The sequence below is a fragment of the Aulostomus chinensis genome, chromosome 3, assembly GCF_037954235.1.
Source record: "Aulostomus chinensis isolate RoL2024-O1b breed Wild chromosome 3, RoL_Achi_v1.0, whole genome shotgun sequence".
In the NCBI taxonomy this organism is placed as follows: Eukaryota; Metazoa; Chordata; class Actinopteri; order Syngnathiformes; family Aulostomidae; genus Aulostomus; species Aulostomus chinensis.
In genome coordinates, this window is record NC_141322.1 from 20,678,220 (window position 1) to 20,701,346 (window position 23,127).

General features: G+C 40.5%; 1 protein-coding gene across 2 annotated transcripts; it reads left to right on the top strand.

The window, feature by feature from the left end:
* Positions 1 to 6,052: 6,052 nt before the first annotated feature.
* Positions 6,053 to 22,929, top strand: LOC147268169 (sodium- and chloride-dependent GABA transporter 2-like). Of its 2 annotated transcripts, none has more exons than XM_086199494.1 (14): positions 6,053 to 6,250; positions 11,318 to 11,452; positions 11,538 to 11,678; positions 11,899 to 11,986; positions 14,026 to 14,158; positions 16,800 to 16,934; positions 17,018 to 17,121; positions 17,732 to 17,856; positions 17,933 to 18,045; positions 18,148 to 18,285; positions 18,427 to 18,529; positions 20,075 to 20,175; positions 20,269 to 20,439; positions 20,546 to 22,929. In XM_086199494.1, exons 1-14 carry the CDS (start codon positions 6,076 to 6,078, stop codon positions 20,657 to 20,659), a joined length of 1,776 nt encoding a protein of 591 aa, XP_086055620.1. In that variant the 5' UTR covers positions 6,053 to 6,075; the 3' UTR covers positions 20,660 to 22,929. The 2 variants fall into 2 exon arrangements, with proteins under 2 accessions (XP_086055620.1, XP_086055621.1); XM_086199495.1 differs by having other exon boundaries at positions 18,202 to 18,285.
* The last annotated feature ends 198 nt before the right edge of the window (positions 22,930 to 23,127 follow it).

A 23,127-nucleotide genomic window follows, 5' to 3' on the forward strand; every position in this document is an offset into this window, starting at 1 on the left:
CAGAACATCCATCATCTTCATCTGACTTCATTGGCCAAATGTTGACTTTCCAAACACATTTTCTTCACCCTGACACCTGTTCTCCAGATGGGACAAACAAGCCTGAGGTTACATGAGGCTAAGGCTTTTTCTATAGATGCAGGAGAAGCTGATAAACAGCATATGTAAGCCTATAAAGCACAGTAATGCAGACAAGATATAACTAGCAAGAAAAAAGGGGGGGTGATGGAGGGATGGAAAATTCTGTTTTTGCTGTATGCAGTCAACTGTACTTGAGTTGTTCATGTTCATGCATGCTGTTTAAGCTTTATTTTTTTGGCAGCTAAATGCAATCTTATGTTGCATAAAATGCTGGGTTACTTAACAATATCCCTGCTTCTTTGGTAACAGATTGATGTGCCCCATAATGAGAGACAACTCCAATCCTCACCCTTGGCGTGACCAACTTCGGCAGATCCACTGAAATCACAGACAGGGCTACCTGTGGGAAAATCCCCGGCAGTACTGGTTAAACCCCTCCCACTGTTATCAAAGGACCAAGGATTTTGTGAAGTAACCCAATTATTTTCTAACGGTTGTTTTGCAATGGGAAATATAGCCCACTCGCTGACCGAATAATATCCCAAAGCCAAAACTAATACAGGCGCAGTCCAACATGCCCTTCAACCCAGTCCTGCAGCTCTAGCCTCTGCTGCCCCATGTGCTATCCAGTCTGTATAACCTCACAAATGTTGCCCAGTTCTCAGCTGCAAATATATCCTCCACGAAAGCCCCTCTACAGAGGGCCATGGTGTTGCCATGCCCCTGGTAGAATGAGCCTTTGAACCTCATGTATTTGACTAATAAAATTTCTTTAAAAGTTTGTGCCATGGACCTAGAAGAGGCTGGTCTTTGGTCAGTGACATTTTGTTGTAAAGTGCTATCTAAAGGGTTTATCAATCAGATGAGCAGATGCGAGGCTCTGCAGTGTGGTTCAACTGATGCCAGACAACATGGGAACGTTGTCTGCCACCTTCTCCCATGCCTGCTGCACCTCCTATGGCTTGGGCTGCTTGCCTAAACGCCAGACATGTTCAAGCGCCCTCACATGGCACACGCAGAGCTCCTTTGCTCCAGATGTAAGGCACACACCTTTTATAAATTGAAACGTGTTTGCCACTGAAATAGCAACATGCCAGGTCCTGGTAAAATTTGGGCTTTTCGGGAAATGACACATGACACTCTGATTGGTGTGATTGATGTCACACCTGAAACACACCTATGAAAACCTAGTGGTGCAATAAATGCCGCTTTGTATTATGTGCCGTGGTTTGCGCTGTGACAACACTCCTTTTGAATACCAAAATGAGACCGATCCCACCCCGAAACACAGGGCGCACACATAGATTGCTTGGACAGGGTCTAAAGTCTAAACAGCTGAGACACTCCGGCCACGCGCCTGACTAAAAAAACACTAGACACTGACTGAATGATCGCATCCTCTCTTTTGACAGAGGGACTCAATATGTGAGGGACTTTAGGGTTAGGGTTAGTACCCTTATAGAGGAGGGAAAAACCCAACAATTCTCATTGAGAGGCAATTGGTGAGTACCCTAACCCTAACCCTGTACACAGGACATCATGCGGTTGGAAAATGACTCGAACCTGTTTATTGTACAGCCCAAGCCCAAGATAGGACAGTTCTGATTCCTCATTTCTGATTGCCTCTTCTCATCAATTAGAGTATATAATTATTATATATTATATTATAATATAATAATCATTAATACATGCGCATCCAAAATTGGGAGTCTTGTCCCCTCCTTTTATTGGAATGCAGAAGCAGCAGGCTTAGAAACTCTGCTGACTTTCTTCTTCCAAAAAAATTCCCATCGCTTCTTTTGCACAACTTCCCCTTTTGCCCCGAAACCACTAATGGCAGTGGTTTGATGGCAATCTGCAGCTTTGAAACCACTATTAACTTTTCTGATACATTCAATGGAAAACGTGATTACTGTAGCCAGAATATTAATGTTAGGAGCAATAACAAGATCTTACAACAGCAAATATCCTCATTTACGGTGTTAGCAGGCAAGAAGTATATGTTATAATCAACTGTATAAGTTTACAAGTCTGTATCTGCGCTATGTAATTAAATATGTGTCCTGATATAAATTCTGCACTCCGCCACCCTCCCCCTGTAGCAGTAGATGGCTACCCCCTGTGAGTCTGGTTTTAAAAGATATTTTTCTTCACCATATGCCTTCACCAATTGCCTCTCAATGAGAATTGTTGGGTTTTTCCCTCCTCTATAAGGACAGGACCCTGAGAAGACTTCTGTTATTGGCATTAAATAGAATTGAACTGAACAAGCTGAACTGTTGCTGAGGTCAAAAATGTCGGTGTTACTTTAGATTCCCATCTGTTTTGACGCTTCCATCTGGAAACAATTCCAGAATAAATCCCTCTCTTTCCAAATCCGTTGCAAAAAGCACTCATCTGTGGCTGTATAAATTATAATCCACTTGACCTTTGTGTAACTAGTCAGAAGTTAAATAGACCAAAATATATCCTCTATATACAGTATATATATATATATATATATATATATATATATATATATATATATATATATATATATATATATATATATATATATATATATATATACACACACACACACACACACACTACTCTCTTCTCCGTCAAAATCTGCAACAGTGAATATTACTTGCTTCTTTTGCGGAACTGAAAAGTTATTATATATATACTGTATATAAAAATGTACCACAGTTAGCTAGATAGGGAATTTTAGGGAAGTAACCATTTGACATGTTATTATGAAGAGTAATCTGAACAAAACAGTAATAAACCGCATCAATTATACGCCAGAATACAACAGTGATGGGGAAACCTGTTCCTTTTAGTGATTCGAATCACTAGAATTCAGTGAAAGGATTTCAGTCAAACGACTCATTCACCTAATCATCCAGTGCTTGAGTCCATCTCTGCAGTCTGACTCACTGTATTGATGAATGCTGGTTTTTAGTGATTTGAAGTCTTTTTAACTGATCTAGAGTTCCGCATTGCTCTTGGACCTGATGACCCTTCAGGAATTTAAATCCCTGACTGTCATTTAGGGCTCATGTTGTTTTCATGTGGCTTTGTAAGAGTAACGATGCTAACAGCTAACACTGTCACTCAAGGAGGAGCTCAGCCAAACTTAAAAATCATTGAATTAAGTGATTCAGTTCAGTTCATTCATCAACTATTCTATTTATGAATTATACAACACTGCAATATAATACAGGACATCAGCCCCACAATAAAATACATTAAAAGAAACAAACACAACAGGATGCTTTACAATTTGAACTCTTATGTTGTTGTTTTTTTTAAGTAACACATCTCATTACTAGTTCCTGGTTGTTTCTATCTGAAGTGGAGGATTTATGAAGAAGTTATGTGACAGGCTGTGACATCAGACATTATATTGGTGTACATTTTACCTCCCTGATGGAGATTCCACAGGCTCCAGCCTGGTGCCCCTGTTTTTCTACATATTTTTGCTGCCATTGAGATCAGTGATAAACGCATCTAAAGTTGCATATCATTTATTTGCAAATGATATTCAACTTCACTTCACATTCAAACCTTGTGAGGTTATCTAGGTTCCAAGTCTGTCTTAAGAAATTGTTTTTTCACAGCGCCTCACTAATCACTGTCCAAAGTACTAGTATCTCTTTCATCTACTGTAATCTCCAACCTGCTTTGTCAGCTACCATGTTAAGCAGCTGACCATTTTTTTTTTGCAAACTGTGGTCTGTATTTTCACACTGCTGACCTACAAATGCTCCAACACTACCTTATTGTACCTTGTGTTTCTGGCTGTAAATCTCTTTTCTCCTCTCTTACTCTTGTTTGACCTCTCTTGATCGCTTTCAGGCAATCTGCAGCTCAACTCACATGATTAAATCGACTGTCTCACGTTACTCCTTTACTTAGATCTGTGCACTGGCTCCCTGTTGTGTCCAGAATCCAGTTCAACATTCTCACTCTTAAAGAACATTCCTCAACCAGATTCCTGCATTTATGGCTGAAGTACCCTATCACCAGCTCTCCTTCAGCCTCCCTAATGGACCTTGTACCTTTTAGTACATTTCCTGCTATTATTCCGGTACTTTTATTCAACTAAAATGTTCAGTTCAGGGCATAATTCTGCTTCTCCATAATTCTACTTGATTTTTTTTTCTTATAATTGATTCTTTCCTGCACTGCAACTAAAGCACTAAAGCCCACATTAGCGAGCAAAAAGCCACATTTGCTGCTTGAAGTGTCAGTCTGTGCAGAGGGGAGGAACAAATATTTGAAGTATCTCCTGCTGTGATCTTAAAATACTGACCTGCGCAGAAATACGTCCTCCTCTTCTCCCTAGAAAAGCACCACAGGGATTTTGCAGACATTTGACAGAGACAAAGTACTATTGAAAAACAACTCTCTTCATCACTGTGTAAATCCAGACAAGTCAACATAGATATAAGGGGACCATTCACCAAAAATCAAAATATTCTTTGCAGCAGAATCCGAAGTCAGTGGTATTTTTACTATGTGAAATAACTTTTCAGATGAACGTATTCTTGGCCATTAGTGGTGGATGACAAAATTCAGATTTCAGTTCTTTTATCCGATGATTCTGACTTGATTCACAAATGTTAAGTCCAATGTGAATTGAATGTCAACGGAGCAGCAAAGGTGAGAGCAGTGCACCCGGACAAGACATCTATTGACTTATTTACAAAATATGTAACTTTCCGTGTTGAGTGTAAATCATAGTGCTAGATTTTTCTGTCACTCCTCATAACTCAAAAAGACACCTAGTTATTTATGTGCCTTTGTGTGTTGAGTGAAGACTTCATGAACAAAGCTGTAAAACAAAGATGATCATCAGTGGAGCAGCAAACTGAAGAAGGAAAGACACTCTTTTACCCCTTAATAGATTTTAAATACACTCTTAGGGGATGAAAATGACCAAAGTCCTTTCTTGATTTGAGAAATCTATGATCATAGGGGACAGCCTACTGTCGTCTTTCCTTTGGGAGGTGTAAAGTGAGTGGTTGTAATCTATAAACTCTCCCCTAAATTAAAATAATAAGAGGATCACCCCTACACTGTACCAAATCAAGAGATGTTTTTGAATCTGGAATTGTTTTGAGACAAAAATGGAATTGGGATTTAATCTTGGCCCGCTATTTGTTATTCAACCTGAGTTTCCCATGTTGATCGAAATCTATCCATCAATCCATTTTGTGTACCGCATATCTGTTAAGGGTCTGGGGGGGCTGGAGCTAATCCCAGCTGCCTTGAGTGAGAGGCGGGGTTCATCCTGGATGGATCGACATTCTTTCGCAGGTTGATTGAAATATAAATATATAAAATGTTATGTTGTCGAATGTTCGCAGAATAAATTGTTAACGTATCAAAAATGTCACTCAGAACTTTGAACAAGTAACCGCTGAAAATTATCCATACATAAATAGGATATTTCTATACAAAAAAATACTGAAATTGATTGAACTTTAGAACTTTGAAAATAGAAAGGACACACATGAAAAGTAATAAAGACAGGTAATCCTCATTGGAAAATCCACATAATATGCAGATAAAAGTTCATAGCCTCAGCAGTTGGCTTTTTAAAATCTCTAAAAACAACACAATAATAGTGAAGCTGAGGCCAGCAGAGTAATCAGTATTCCTGACAGTGCTGAAATGAGTTTTGCCTTGAGTAAAGAAATGGGCCGACTACTCCTCAGTTATTCATACTTTGCATGAGGCAGATATTTCTGCTTTAAGAGCCCTCAATACCATGTCCAAAGAGAAATTAGTCACACTGAATTCTCAACTCCCACTTTGACATTAAGATGCTGGCAATTTTCTCTCTAGTGTATATCTAGAGGTCCCCCTTGTGGCTAAAAGTCCTTGCAGAATGACAGTTGTGTAACCCCATAAAAACCGTCATTTGACAGACTCCATCCAGTCAATCCAGACACTCAAGAATCAATGCCTGTCTTGAAATTGGAGCATTTCTTCCTCAGCACGATGGCAGACTCTCTGAGCTGGCTTTGCCATCTCCCTGCAAAAACTTCTTCACAGACAGTCAAGGAGCGTGGCAAGTGGGGAAGCAAAAAGGAGTTCATCCTCTCTGTGGCTGGTGCTATTATTGGACTAGGAAATGTATGGAGATTTCCATATCTGTGCTACAAGAATGGCGGTGGTAAGTTTTTACATTGTTTTATACTGCAAGATAAATAATTATATCCTTGATTCTTCAAACTAACAATTGAATGCAAAGTTGGAAAGCGAATGCAAACTTTTTTTTTTTAACTTTCTGTTGCCTTCACACTTGAGCAGATGTTACTGATGCACTTCTGAGGTTCATCTGTATTTTTCCCCAATTCTTATTTCTTCTTTAACCTTTATTTTTTGCAAAGAACTGATTGATGTTTTGCCGCTCAGTCGACAGCATGCGTTGAGCATAAATTTCACACGTCATAAATTTTCAAACAAATCATGACTCTGCGACTGCTGCATTTATAGTTACAATACTTAAAAGTTTCCACTGAAAAACACAACTCAACTTTCTGCCCATCTCTCCTTCTGCTTCACATCTGATGATTAAGGATTTGACAGGCCATGAAAGGCTGTGAAAATAATTCATATGTCAGTGAAAACAGCCAAGCCAGCCAGTTGCTCTGGTTCAGTCCCTGCCATTTTACTGATGATAACCCTCAAACTGATTTCACATCCAACAGATTGAGCAGATGCAGAAAGTCAAAACATAAGAAATTTCTACACTGTTCTTTAATGGTGCAATCATTGACCATTTGTACTCATTTATTTTCCATGATGGCTTTATAATATTCTTAATATTACACAGAGCACAGAGATATTTTTGAGCCAACAAAAACATCTGGATGTCCACTTTTGTTCTTGTCCCTCTTCCTTGTTTTGGTACTCCCTGACATTGCAGGCACCCACACACACGTTATTGGATTTGGAAAAACTTTCATGGGTTTGGGTCAGTTTATGTCCTGTCAGCTATAGAAAGCCTTCTGATATTGTGTGTGTGTATGTGTGTGTGTTGTCTTGAAATGTGGTGTATCTCACTTTGCAGTATTATGTGCTCTGTCCTGCAGCTGCTGTGAAGATTATATTGTTCATGGATCATTAAACGGACTTGACAAAATTCCTTTTTAAAAAAAGGACATGAGCGGATGCTAACTTAGATCCTCCTGTTATCTACTGAAATTCATCAAAATATTTGGGATAGTGGTAAATCATCATGTACAGAGCACTTTCGGTTAGAAAGTGAACTGCTACAAATGTTTAAAAAAAAAAAAAAAAACGGAAACAAATGTCAATGAAGAACATTTTTGCTCTGTAAGTCAACACATTCTTTTTGGGTCTATGTGCAGACAGCTGTATACAATCAAGCATCTTTGAGTTTGAGTTGCGGGGGCCATGAGTTGCGTGTGATGTCACGAAACCACATGCACGGTTCCCAGTGAAGGGATCGCAGGGACAGACACGGTAGTTCATATAGAGCAGGTCAAGAATTGATGAGATAGAAAGAGAGAAGGTTGAATGAGTGAGATTCACAGTATAAAATATGATATTATATTATTTGATGTAAAAATAGTACCAATAATTATAACAATCGGAGGGAACTCAGAGTGTGTACCTCCAACGTGGTGAACTCGGCCAAATTCGATTCAATTCTTGGGTGTGATAGCAGGAGACCGCCTAGCAGTCTAGACCTATCATAACGTGATGAAGGAACATAAGATGGGTCCGTACTATCTTCAACACATTTGCATTGTAACCTATACTACAGATAGGATCGTTCTGTCCCTGCTAAATATATCAACATCAGCTGGACAATTTTGTCCTCTGTCTGTATGAAGGTCCCTCATGAGATATTCATGTTAAGGCTAACGAAATACCTGTGTAGAAAAACTATAAGAACGGTTGGTGGGGGTCTGTGAGGAGTGGGGCTTTAGTGCTCCACACACCATGCACCATTCCTCAGTGTGCAGCAGCCAGTATCTGTTGATATTGCAGCCGACCACCATAAATCAATTTCGACACGTGTAACAGTACTTAGCCGTCCATGTCAGCTGAGAATGGAGAAACGTGTCCTTCCCACATCGTGTCCAGCCAAACTGGCACGCTATGTAAAAATTACAAACTGCCGTGGCTTTACTCTGTCTTTGGCTCAGTGTAAACAAACAGCACAATGATGGGAGGCTGAAGGGTGGGGTGGAAGGGGTTGGGGGTGGTGGGCATTTCATCAGTTATATTGTGGGATCTCTGGGTAAACTTAGCTTTTGTTAGATTTGGCTTCAATTTCACTTTAATGTGTTTTCTATTGCATTCTAATTGTGCAGTCATAGTCACCATGCAGCTAACCACATAATACCCTGGAGAAGGAATCTTGGCTCTATCACTAAGCCAAAAATAATTGAAATAATGCCAGCAACAGTCAGTGCACTCACATTCAAGTGAGAGTGAAGATGAGTAGAATACACAGAGGAATATGTGAATTCTTGCCAGTGTTTGCCACAAAGACATGATCACCTGGGCTGAATGTCAAAGAAAATTGCTTTGATCCGAAACGCTCATCATAGACATCATAGGTTTCGGAAAAGCCCATAGGAAGCGCAAAAGTGCGTCAGTTGTGATTTGGTCACAGGTACTGCTATCTAGTGGCAGAAGAAGTGTCGCCCCCCCTCCCCCCTTTTTTTTTGACAAACATACAACATCACACAACACAATTAGTGCTACATAATCACTAAGTGCTGGGTCTTGGACCCTCTGACTTATTCTACCCCACAGGACAAAGACGAGAAGAGTCAGGTTAAGTGCCTTGGTGCTCTCTGAACAATTGAGTCTTCAATTGTCTCTTAAAAGTAGAAAGGGACTCAGCAGAACACACAGAGTTCGGTAGTTCGTTCCACCATTTGGGAACAACAGAAGAGAAGAGTCTGGCTAGGGATTTGGAGCAGCGCTGGGCTGGAAGCACCAGGCGTCTTTCGCATGCAGAGCGTAGTGGGCGAGAAGGAGAGTAGACCTGGATCAGGGATTCCAGGTAGGCTGGAGCCGTTCTTGTGATTGTTTTGTAAGCCAAGAGAAGTGCCTTGAATTTGATCCTGGCTGCCACTGGAAGCCAGTGAAGAGAAACCAGCAGCGGGGTGACATGTGGCCTTTTGGGCTGGTTGAAGACCAGACGTGCTGCTGCATTCTGGATCATCTGCAGAGGCTTGAATGAGCATGCAGGGAGGCCTGCCAGAAGAGAGTTGCAGTAGTCAATGCGTGAGATGACAAGAGCCTGAACCAGAATCTGTGTGGTCTGTTGGGTCAGGAAGGGTCTGATCTTCCTGATGTTGTAGAGGGCATAACGGCAAGACCGAGAAACTGAGGCCACATGAACCTTAAAGGTCAGCTGCTCATCAATCATGACACCCAGGTTTCTGGCTGAGTTTGTGGGCACAAGTAGGCTCGAGTCAAGTTGGACAGTGACCTGAGGCTGAACAGATGGACAAGCTGGAAAGACCATGAGCTCAGTCTTAGAGAGATTCAGTTGAAGGTGGCGTTCCTTCATCCATGTGGAGATATCAGCCAGACACGCTGATATACGATCTGAGACCGTTCTGTCATCAGGTGGAAAAGAGAGGAAAAGCTGAGTGTCGTCAGCATAACAGTGACAGTATACTAAATGACTCAGTTTGTCAGGAAATGAATGAATGAATTGAGACAAAGTCAGCAATAATGTTGATATTATGTGTACTACTCAGTCACTTTCAGCCTCTCAAAGGTGAGGATTTTACCGGATTTATGTTTTTTCACCCTGTTGCAACACATTCCATAAATTAATTCAAAGCTCGTCATTTCTGCCTCATTACAAACAAAAAGAAACTCTGGCTTAATGCTGCTTTTTCTGGGCAAGATAATGAAAAAACAGATAAGCACAAGGATCATTCAGAGCAGCTTTGGACTGAGCTGCAGTGACCGGTCACTTTTAGAGGAGTAATCAACATTTTCAATTATCTTTATTTAACTTGTGTATTTTTTTTATGTTTTTGAACTCATGACTTTCACTCTTCTTCATTTTTGGGAAAATTATTGTGCTTTCGATTCCAACATTTCAGTGAAGGTTCTCATTTACTTGTGCAAAGCATGAAGCTTTGATTAATTTATTTTTTCAACGTACAGTAAGTGTCAAAAAAACTTCTCATACCTGCAAGTTCTCCGGTGGGTTTGATTTAAGAACAGTAAAACAGCATCTGACTCTGCGCAACGTGACACATCCATCCATCACACGAAGCCTGAGAGGCCTCTTTCAAAGCAACAATGCTGCTGAACCAGAACACCGTAATCATATCTCCAGTGTATGTTTGAGATTTCACAAACAAGACATTTATTGAAATTCTTTTCAACACAAAAACAACTGCATTTTCAAGAGCTTGCAGTCAAAACTAACCCTATACTTTTATACACTACACTATACTCAGAGAAAGGGATGCAGTTTCGACTTTATGGAGCCAAGGACTTTGTGTGCCTGTCAGTGGTAGGTATATGTGACCGCAGAGCTGGAGCACCAGCAGGTTCAGGACCACAGATTTAGGGCCCTGTCTTTTTCCTTTTCCAAAGGTTGTGGCACAGATGAGGTCACCCATGGAGGGTTAGGCTGAGGGTAAAGCTGTCAATTGTGATGAACTTTGATGAGGAACCCTCTAAGGGTCCCAGACTTGTGATCCTAAACCTGAAACTACTGGTTCTCTGCCTCTGCAGACACAAGCTGCTCACAAGAACTCCGAATAATAATTATTACCATTTTTTTCTTTATGATTTTAAATATAATCTTAACCTAACCAAGTGTTGGACAGACTTTCTACAGGGCTTGCCCTGGGTTTCCCCTATCATCAGAGATGTAAGGATTATGGTAATATTCCTAGGAGAAAGGTGTTCTTCTAAGTTTTCAGAGTCTCAGTAAGCCATGGCAGCATGACAATTGGCATGCACAAGATCAGAACCCTGAAATCTAGATCCAGCTCAAAGGAATTTAGTCATCATTAGTTTCATTATTTACACCTGTGCTTTTGCAAGAGTCACATGTCAGAATCTATTCTGTCTCAGAGTATTCCTCAAAGACCAGCAAGCACAGAGAAGCCTCCCTTTTAGCGTCAGAGCAATTCAATATCCAGAAATAAAAACCTATCATTCTGGAGGTGGATTGCTTGTATGTGCATGCCCATTTACAAAATGTTATTTCCATTTTCAGGTGCTTTCTTCATTCCTTACATCCTGTTTCTTGGGACCTGTGGTATTCCACTGTTTATTCTGGAGACAGCACTGGGCCAATACACCAGCCAGGGGGGGATCATGTGCTGGAGGAGGATCTGCCCCTTGTTTGAAGGTGAAGGGGAGCTGCAAGGATTGTGAAGCAAGTTAAGGATGAAATAGAGAGGACATACTATGAAAACATTATGTGTTGTTTTCAGGCATGGGATACGCCAGCCAAATGATAGTTTTCTATGGATCCATCAGCTACATTGTGATTTTAGCCTGGGCGTTTCTCTACTTTTTCTCTTCCTTCTCTGGAGAGTTGCCATGGGCCACCTGTAATAACCCATGGAACACAGGTACATCAATACAACCTGAGGTTATTAGCATAATAATATAGAGATAATACACAGTTTTGTTGTGTTCATAAATGTGTTTTATCATTTTATGGATTATACAATATGAATAGGAACTGGTTCCTTCCATTTAAATAATATATCATGTGGTGACTCATCGGATAAATTCCATTTTATTTTAGCTTTGTTTTGTAGTATTTAACGTGACATTAATATATTTCAGATGCTTGTGTGGTTTTGAACAACTATAGTACCAATATCAACTGGACTGCACCTGTGAATGCATCATCCTCTGTCATAGAGTTTTGGCAGTAAGTTTTTACCTGAATGAGACCTTTTGTACATTTTGGGCATTTTATTTTTGCCCTCAAAATCTGGCTATACCTTTAACAATGGTAATCTGCAGAAGTTTTATTTTCAATACAACTCTTTCAGCTGACTAACTGCATTCTCTGTCTGCTGCTTTGCTCTGGTGTTAGCGACTCGCTCTGCTCTCCGCTCATCCTGCCTCCGTAGGCACCGCAATGATATCTTCCTAATCGTATATCAGGACTAAATTCACACTAAAATGGTTAGTACAATTTTCCTCTGCACTGTGGCTATCATTTTTAATGTGTTTTCAAGATAATGCAAAATCTGAAAAAAAAAATCAAGTCAAGTCATTTCAAGGTTTTTTCACCTCACTCGACCGAAGCGCTGTACGAGCAATACAAATATAGATCAATCAACAATCTCCATTAAACAGGCAATTAATATGAGCTAAGATAAGATATAAAACAAATATAATATATAAACTGTTCATCCACAATAAAAGACGAGATATCTTATTATCAAACTGTACTGAAGGCATCTGAGAAGAAATGGGTCTTCAACAGTGATTTACAACGATCAAGGCTTTAACATGGAGAAGTAAGTTATTCTGTAGTGTGTGGGCCGCCACCAAACAGCCTCCATCACCACTGCTTTGGAGCCTGGATCTAGGGGTGTCCAATAGCAATATCACTTTTGCCTATCTGGTTTGATGCTTATTTTGCCTATTTGGACCTCAGACTAAGATTGCTGTGACTTTGATGGCTTTGACCCACGGTAGGTGCTGTTTGCTGCATACTAACCACATCATACATCCTGCAGATGCACTCTCTTGAGTACTACAATTGAGAATCCATACTGGTCTGGGCTTCAACACATGTGAAATCCAATCTGCAATCAACCGAATAGTGTACCGTGTTGTTTGTCAACCGAGGCAAAAAAAAAAAAGGCTATATAATGTGTGATATGGAATACACTGGTGTTAGACATTACTAGCGCTGATAATCACAGTCTTCTTTTTCTCAGCAAATCACCCCGCAGCCAGTTTCATGGTCATCTGGGATTCATTTACCCTAACCGCTTCTTGCCTAAGCTTATTTCTTAATTCTAACCACTGACCAAACATTTACCATTTCACCAATTGGGGACTAGGCTTTTGTTCCTCACTGCACATTCCCAATTACCTGTCTTGTTTGTTTTCCCAAAGGGGCATAATATAGACCATAATTACGTGTTTCAGTGAGCCCCCCTGAACTGGTGCAAAATGCATTCTTGCTCCATCCCTGTTGCGAACTTCATGAATTTCCCCATTAGTGGTTTCCTGTAGATTAGCTCGCTAAATGTTATTCACTCACAGGACTAATGCTAACATAGCATGTCTCAAAAATGCTCTATACAACAAAGAGGCAGGACTGGTAAGGCTTATCCTCTGACGTAACTGGGAGAAGTTACAATTGAAGCCAAAAGGTGACAAATGGGGTGCTGTCTGTTTCGTCACCTCATACCAAGATGGGCTGAGGAGTTGATACACGCATCAGACACACCTTGCATGTACCAAGTGTATTTTTTTTTTTGTCGTTTCACTTATGAATGAAACAATTTGCTTCGGTGACAATGCCCCCTCTCTCTTATCATCACACAGACATATGGGCTTCTATTTCGGAATGTAATATCTGACTCAAACACTGAGCAACGTCACCTCCACCACCCCTTTTTTTTGTACGCGTTCTGGCTTTTTCAATCTGAAGTCTGAAGATGAAGCTGAGATATGATGTGTTTGATGCTTGTCTGAGGTTGTAGTGTAGATGTGACCAAACTCTTCAAGTCCTAACCAGTTTCTGCAGATAGTAACCAGACTTGCCGTATTTAATTACACTTTCATCAGACATGCTTTGTCTTGTTGATGGCACTGAACTTTTCATCATTGGGCTAAGACACTGAAATATCATTTTTAATATGGCTGACAGTATCCAGTTTTGACACAGCATATTTGGCCTTCAATAATCTGTTCATAGACAGTGATGATGCTTGATCCTTACAGACGGCGAGTGCTAAATATATCCATCGGCATAGAGACCTTGGGAAGCATACAATGGGAGCTGTCTTTATGCCTTCTTCTCGCCTGGACCATCTGCTATTTCTGTGTATGGAAAGGAGTGAGATCCACGGGAAAGGTAAGACTGAGCCAAAAAAAAATACTAATTACCAAATGCTGTGTGTTATTTGGTTTAACCTGACTAAATAATTTGTTATTGTAATGTAATGTTTATTTTGGTTATGTAGTGTGAGGAGAGGCATGTACTCTAAACATTTCAAACACTGGACGATGTGAAAAAAGATCTTCAGACTGTCTGTAGTCATTGGTTGGAGAAAGTTGTCTCATCCAAGGTTTATTAGCTGTTGCTTGGCGCTGTTTGTATCTCTTAGCAAAACCTGCCTGAAGGGGTGAAGGAAGAAACCATTGTTTTTGCTGCAGATCTGAATGATAGCGCAGATACACGAATGACATTACACAGATGATGTGTGTCATAGACCAAATATTCAGAGGCTGGAGTGGATGAGGCTCCATCAGTGTGTGAAAGGGTTAAATCTGCTGTCAAAAAGTTGTATAACTCACTGATATAACAAAGATTAAGAGGCATGTCTCAACTTAATCCTTGTGTCACTCAGCAAAAGCTTATTATTATCATGCAACCATTTTTAAGTTGCTCAGTCTTTTTCTTACAAGTAATGTTTTAGAGATAGTGAACAGGTTTCCCCAACCCTTGAAAATGACCATGGATCCGTGTGTGCTGAAGGTCCCTAATAAACCTGTCTTTCACGAGCCTGTGTGAATCTGTCATCTTTACAGAAAAATATAGTAGGAGGACGGCCATGTGGTTAGGGTGCCTAGCACATGACTGTAAATGCCATGAGCAGAGTGTTGGCAGTTTTACACATGACTGACTATATATTTACTAAATTAAGGTTCTGCAGCTGTCAGCTTTAACAGTTGCCAGTTAACGCCCACTCTGGTTAAAGGATCGTCTCGCTCACGCCAATCAAATGGAAATGGGATTGATGTTTGATAAAGCTATGTTCTGTGAGCTTAAGGCATTTCCTATGGCTGATGCGCAACTCTGGCAGATCAGATAAAGTGGTTATGCAGTTTCAGAATGCTTTGTTCATTCTAGTTCCTGTCAAAACAGGAATGGCAGACATAGGAGCTGCGCCTCACTGTCTGGGGTGGGTTGTATCAACAGCAAGATCCATTCCCAGTAAACAGCGGGAGGCATGGGCTGAAAGAGGAGGGGCTCAGGATCCAGTCAGTCCTAGAGGAAACGACTATTTTAAATGCCATATCGTAGAATCTAGTCAAGTTCATTCACAATTTGTCATCCATCATTTGTGTGAGATCTGCTGTAGAGTTGCGGAGGGAGTGGGGGGATGGGAATGAGCGAAGTTTTCCCAGATTTTCCCAGTACCAGATACTTGCAGTATGTACTGGAAGCCATGGGATGCAGCACGAAGCATCTTGCACTAACAGTTAACTTAGAATTTGAGCGAAAAATTCAAAACACATGTTGTGGAGACCCCCCCCCTCCTTCGGGAAGCCACATCCTCACATCCAAGAAAAAGTAACGAGCATCAGTGAACTAACACTTGAACCCTGGTAAACTGCTGCTGTGTGTACAGCCAATGTTCAAAATGTAGTGGTCGTTAATAGGAATTCTTGGATATTCGATGCTCATCTCTATTGTTCTGCTGTCCTCTCTGTAACATTTATGGTTAAAGCGTACAGTCAGAATCATCACAGCATGATATCACAGCTGCGATTCATTTTATTTATTGGACTGTTTGACTACATGGCAAACTGTGAAACATGCGATCATTATTTGTTCAAATAATGGTCGTATGTCACTTTGAGCCACCGTCAGAGAAGTAAAGCCTCTCTCCATTTGTCCTCACACCTCACGTCTATTGCTGGCAGGCCGAGCCGAGGCGCAGCTGGGTTTTTCTGTGGCTGCTGGACTGGAGCCTCAAACAGCCTCTGTTTGAGCAGGCAGCCTATAGGACCCTGCCTCAGTAAAATAACTGATTTTCTGAAGGGGAGTCTGGACTACAGGAATTATATGAAACATTTGAATTTGAAATTAAAAGACATCTGATGTGTTGTCAGTGAGACATTCAGTCGATTGATATCTCATGTTTATGATACTGAAACGAAAGTGAATTCTTCACAAATGGGAGGTTTTAAAGGAAGGAACTGCGCAGGTCAGGACTGTCAGTTGTAAAACAAAGAGCACGTGAACTACACTTTGGAGATCGGAAAATATTGGTATATTTACCTTTTTAAAAAAAAAAAAAAAAACTGAACTCAATGTTGCTGTAATATGCAATAAAAAGAAACGATCCCACATCTCCTTCCCTCCTTTTTCCTGGCCAGATATGTGAAACCATAAAGTGACTAAAAACATTAAATTACTTTTCCAAACGTCAGGCTTGGACCTGACACAAACATGTGTACCAGTGCCCCTGTTGTGCTTATGAAAGAACATCTTGTGTGTTACAAAACAGCTGTATGCCCCCCCCCCCCAAAAAAAAAAAAAGGTGGGAGCAAACTACAGTATCTGGTGAGGAACACTGAAAATACTAATATCAAATAAAGAAAGAGTCACACACTCCAGGCTCCATGTGTATAATATTTAGTGACTGAGGTTTTGGCTGTGTGGTCTTCTTCAGATGTAGCCTGGAGTGTGCAACATATTTTCTGCTTGACAAAACAGCTGTATGTTAACAACTACCAAGTGTGATCAACTGTTTTTCTTGTATCAGGCTACCTACTTCACAGCTACATTCCCCTTCATCATGTTAGTGGTGCTCGTTTTCAGAGGATTGACCCTCCCTGGAGCCCTCCATGGCATCAAGTACTACCTGTATCCCAACTCATCTCGGCTCGCTGACCCACAGGTACCACCCACCCCATAAACTCTTTAGAATTCAACTCTTTCATCTGTTTCCATTCATGACAAATATTTGTCACTAACATGTAGGTTTGGATGGATGCTGGTACCCAAATATTTTATTCCTATGCCATATGTTTGGGATGTCTGACTACGCTTGGAAGTTACAACAAGTACAACAACAACTGTTACAGGTGAGCTTGGTATAAAGGTGAAGTGTATTCAAATAGGAGCATCTCAATGCTTTGCAGGTACATTTGGTCTTGCATTCACAGTCAACACTCAAGTCAGAAAGCGTTCAAATTTTTTCAAGTTTTAGGGCATTTTATTTTCATATAAATGAACCTCCCACACATTCAAGTCCTTGCCAAACAAACTCTCCCAATGCTCATTATTGCCACCAGGTAAATCTGGTGTTCACGCATGTAACAACATTCCCGCACTGCCGGGAGGATCGTTCATTCATCCTGGTGGCCTACAGCTGAGCATGTAGCTTGTAAGCCTGTGTCGTGTTGTTTGTAATCCCTATAATTGCCACAAGATGGAGGCAAAATGCCACACTGAAGCTTTAAAACTTGATTCTTGTCTTTGATATCGCCGTGTGGATGCGTGAATAGCTGAATCTGACTGCTGTTACCTAAACAAAACCAAAAAAAGTACATGGAGAGAAATTTCACTATCAATTCCATCCATCAGCCCTGTATTTTTTTTTGGACTGTTTTACCTGACATGTCCAATGTAACACAGTAACCATCAACTTTACTTGTTTGTTAAATTACCTAATGATTTGTTTCTTCTTTGCAGAGACTCCTTCTATCTTTGCTTGCTGAATAGCGGGACCAGCTTTATATCGGGCTTTGCTATTTTCTCAGTTTTAGGTTACATGTCACAAAAGCAGGGTGTGGACATCACTTTAGTTGCTGAGTCAGGTACGATGGTCTTTTTACTTGAAGATATATAAATGACATAAATGAATAAGATAAATAAATTGGTACCACTTTGCAGGTCCAGGTCTTGTGTTCATTGTCTACCCACAAGCTGTGACCCTTCTTCCATGGCCTCAGGTCTGGTCTGTGTGCTTCTTCACCATGATCATCTTGTTAGGAATAGACGGTCAGGTCAGCTGTTTGCCCTCCTTATGTCTCCCCAAAGATTACCCATCATGCTTCTTCTTATTTTAAGTAACTGCTACACTAAGATATCTTTTTGTCACTCCTCAGTTTGCTGGACTTGAAAGCATCATGACCTCTCTAACGGATGTCTACCCTTCCCAGATCCGCAAAGGATACCGCAGAGAGCTTATTTTGCTACTGATCTGTGCTTTTTGCTATCTGTTTGGCCTGTTATTGGTATCCGAGGTGAGCAGTGAGAAGAGTAACTCTTCATGTGAGAGCACAAGTACTTTTGAGAATGAGGACAAAGGTCAGCAGTGCCTGTTAGTGTAGATCGAGGAACATTAGTTGGCTGATGTCCCAATGAAATGGCTTCCTGTGTTACAGGCTGGTGCGTACATCCTTCAGATTTTTGACCACTATGTCTGCAGCGGTCCCACTCTTCTATTGATGGCAATCTTGCAGTCAGTGATTATTGGCTGGATTTATGGTAAGATTCTGTGAAATACTGTCTTGTTTTTTTCCTTTTCTTTCATCATTTAAATCAGTGAGGTGTCATCCAAAGGACTCTGTTGCAGCCTCGGAGACTAAAAGATTATTCAGTCCAGCGTCAGGAATCTAATTTGAGGCAGGATAGGCAACAGTACAGAGTCAGCAGGCTAAAGCTGAGGTCAAAAACAAGCAAAACAGGTGTAAATAAGGAAAGCTCACCTGATAAATACTGCTGGAATGCTGATGCTAAGGACGAAACAAACCGGCACGGAAGGAAGGGAAGACGTAACTTAAATACACTGAGGAGGGAGGACGAGAGACACACAAGCAAGACGTCAGGGCGAGGCCAGGTAATCACACTCAAGGGTGAGAAGGAGGATGTGAAATGAGAGAGAGGTGAGATACAAAATAAAATCATGAGACAAGACACATGAGGAATAAATGAAGACTAAAACAAAACCAAAGCCTCTGTGACAGAGTTGGACAAGACAGTTTTGATTTGTTTTGCTTTGCTTTGTTTTGATCACGCAACCATAAGATTACATTGTAAAAAGTGTGTCTTGTTTTTCTAAAATAGAACAAATAGCCAGTAATGAAATGGATTCTTTAGTTCCCTTGACATGGAAGCTACTGAAAGAAAGAGCATGCTGAACTTTGGAGTTTACCATGAATTTTACACTAAAATATGATTGGCTCAAAAACAATGCGACAAAAACAAGTGTGTACAATATTTCCATATATTGACAGCTGGTACTAATTTGGAGCCCCTTGATCACCATCCATCCATCCATCCATCCATCCATTTTCTTCCACTTATCCTGTTAAGGGTCGTGGGGAGCTGGAGCCTATCCCAGCGGCTTTCGGGTGAGAGGCGGCGTTCACCCTGGACAGGTCTCCAGTCCATCTCAGGGCCAACACATAGAGACAGACAACCATTCACACTCACAGTCACACCTACGGTCAATTTAGAGTATCAATCAGCCTCGTCCCCTCTTGATGTCTTTGGACTGTGGGAGGAAGCTGGAGTACCAGAGAGAACCCACACAGGAACAGGGAGAACATGCAGACTCACACAGAAAGATCCTGTGCCCGAGTTGAGACTTGAACCTGGAACCTTTGTTGCTGCAAGGCGACAGTGCGAACCACTGCACCACCGTGCTGCCTCCCCTTGGTCACTTGACATGGAAATTATTGGAAAATTTATACCCTAAATTTTGAATGTGAGAACTACAATGACTTTTGCTCTAAAACATTCATGTAGAATATGATAGGCCATAAAAAAGAAGGATGCTCAGCATTTCCAGTCATACTAATAGCTGATACTAGTTTGGAGGTTTTAAGTTACACAACACTGAAGCTTTTGAAAAAAGAAAACTCTTCACCTTATCAGCTTTCACTGAACAGAACACTCCTCACATCAAGTTCTGCTTAACGCTCAGTTTTCCCAGTAGCTGGGGCCGCATTACTACTACCTCCATCTGCAGTGATATGAGAAGTATAAAGCTGAGGCACAGCACTTGTGAAGACTATGTCTCTGTCCTAGGTGCTGAACGCTTCTTTGATAACATTGAGGACATGATTGGATACAAACCTCTGTCCTTGATCAAGTACTGCTGGCTCTACGCCACGCCTCTTATTTGCAGTGTAAGTGTCAAACCCTGGTCAGAGGACATCACACTTGGATGAACAATCTTTCCTTTTACGTTTACACACTTTTGAACTCATTTCCCTTTAAAGGGAACACTTGTGTTTTTGCTCCTGAGATACACTCCACTGAGGTTCAACAACTCCTACGTGTATCCCTGGTGGGCGTACTGCTTCGGCTGGTTTCTGGCTATGTCCTCACTCTCTATGATTCCTCTCACCATGATCTGCAAAGTGGCCAGAGGAAAAGGGACGCTCTGGCAGGTTAGTGACCCTGCAACTTGATTATTTAACATTTGTTAGGAGACTTTACTGTAAACAGCAGCATTCTTTTGTTGGTATTCTTTAACAAAACTTGTCCCTCCCCCAGCGTCTCAAGACAAGCTCCCAATGTGCAGACGACCTTCCCAGGACGGCGAAGGAAATGACAAACTTCCGAACTTCGGCGGCAGTATCTGAAGATGGAAGAAACAGCACGATTTGATGACATGCCAGTCCTTTAAAATCCATTATTTCTTACTTTAAACATGTATAGAGCAGGGTGTTTATTCTATATGGTGGTCAGTATTCTTTAAAAAAAAAACAGACGAGCTAACCAATCAGTATGCAGTGTGTAAAACGTGTAATAGGTGAAGGTATAAACTATTAAATTATCTTTGGGATTCTTGCAGACACAGTATGTTCAAAACATTATATTCTTTTGTACCGCCTTTTCTGCATTTTAGAATTACTATAATGGGTCTTTCTGCTTTGATTTTCACATTTCTTATACATTTTTGCTGACCAAAAATCAGGAATTCATGTACATTTACAGATCATTTTTATGGAGGGATTATTAGGATTTATAAAATAGGCAGTCAAAAAAATGATGGATAAACAGATGTAAAATAAAAACAGCTGATATGGAAAAATGAATACAGCATAACACATTCTTTCTCTTTTCCTGTTTTTGGACCTCATGGTGTATAGTCATTATTGTTGAATGGGAACTTTATCCCCGGCTGAAAAGCAATAAAGTTTCCAACCAAGTTTACCTCTAAAACTTGCCCTTAACTGCCATTTGCGCCAGTTGGGCATTGTTTCCATGTCAGTGTGGCACACTGCTGATCCCACTGTAGCATGTGTAATAACATCATGAACAAAATACGTGGCTGGGTTGCAAAGGGTGTTGAGTTACTCTCTAATAGCAGTTTTCTATCTGTAACTTTGAATGTGAGGGGACAGAATACTTGAACTGTTGTCTGTGCACGAGAAAAGTCGCCACTTTTCGAAAGCATCATTATTAAATAAGCGGCAATTCAGTTTTATTTTAGAGGCCACGTTGTTATCAAGTTTACTCCTCAGGATAGTGTTGGAATTATTTGAGCTCATTTGTTCTATTTACCTCTCAAATTTCATTATAGCTGTAAAGGAGGAGCTGTTGGTTACAGAAATGCCTCCAAAAAAAAAAAGAGCCTCGCAGTTTGTAGGCCAACAGTTTTAGTAATCTCACCTTAGCAGGAGCCAACCATAAGTTCTACATTTGAGCCACAATCTGTAAGGTTTTAGGAACATGCCGACTTTTGGAGATATATGATAATTTACCATGGTCCCCACAACCAGACGAAAAGACAGATACTCTTCTCTCCTCTGCGCTTCATTAGGGAGCCGAGACGCACAGATTTCAGCTGACTGTTAGTTAGCTTGGCTTAATGAATGGTAGTGGATGGAAAGCGTTAGCACACCTCCATTCAATGTCATCCAATAGAGGTCATCCGGATCACACTAAGTCAGCTATAATTGGTAGCAGTCATTCTTCCTGTCATTAACATTTTTCTTTTTGTCAGCCAATTATATGTACTATTATACAATTATTATAGAATTCTAATATCTCGAGATTTTACTTTATTAAGCGTCCCCCTGACCCTCTTCGGGACAAGCGGTATAGACCATGGCTCGATCATAGATGCATGTATTTGATGATAACACTTCCCATCCACAAACATTCATTGTGTTAAACTAACTAACCTTCACCGTTTATGAAGAAAAGATTTAATTTCTTTACTTCTGTGACCAAAAGCTCCTCTTCTTTTTTTTTTGTGCTTCTTTTTAAATTCTGATTCATGGAAGGAAATGCATGACATCACGTTTTCCTTCTCACTGGAAAAATGTGGAATTGTCAGTGTTGTTCAGTGTTCAGAATATGGTGTATTTATGCAGTACTTATTAATAGGTAGAGGTTGAACAGAAAAAATATGAAATCTGTGTGTGTGTGTATATATACATATATATATATAAAGGTTTATGTGTAGTTTTGTTGTCTATTTCCATTAAAAAGAGCAACGATAGCTTTGCCTTTCATCTCACACAATTCATAATTGACCTGCTCACCTCTGGAATTTGTTTTTTTCTCCCATTTGAACAGACATAAACCGTTATAAGTGTCATTATGGCTGACGGAGACTAAGTGTGATTCAAATAAACTTGGGGTCCCCATAGAAACATTTTGCTTGTTTAGAATTGAGCTACTATGGAAATTCCACTTATTCCCACTAGTGTCAAACATTAGGAAAATTTCAGTGTTAATCTGATGCAGTTTACGTGTTTGAGGCACATATTAAGCCAAATAAATGCACCTCCTCAGGCTGTTAAAACACATGTTGAGATAATTGCTGTATGACTTCATAAATCCTAGAATTATTTTTGTAGTTATAGTATTTCCTTTTATTTTGATAACTTGTCTTGACTTTAAATCTGTATAATAAAATATTTTAAGGGGCCAAGACTGACTTGACTTTCTCTTTACCTCATTTTGGGGCCACAGGGTATTCAAGGCTGTGGAACTATCCAATTTCATCTAATAATCTATCCATCCATCCATCCATCCATTTTCTTCCACTTATCCTGTTAAGGGTTGCAGGGGGGCTGGAGCCTATCCCAGATGCCTCCAGGCGAGAGGCAGGGTTCACCCTG

Bases quoted from the DNA above. Each gene is read 5' to 3' on its own strand.
- LOC147268169 (XM_086199494.1), top strand. From the start codon at position 6,076: ATGGCAGACTCTCTGAGCTGGCTTTGCCATCTCCCTGCAAAAACTTCT. The intron at 14,159-16,799 runs GTAAGACTGAGC...TTCTTGTATCAG, and splicing joins GAGTGAGATCCACGGGAAAG to GCTACCTACTTCACAGCTAC. The intron at 16,935-17,017 runs GTACCACCCACC...ACTAACATGTAG, and splicing joins CTCGGCTCGCTGACCCACAG to GTTTGGATGGATGCTGGTAC.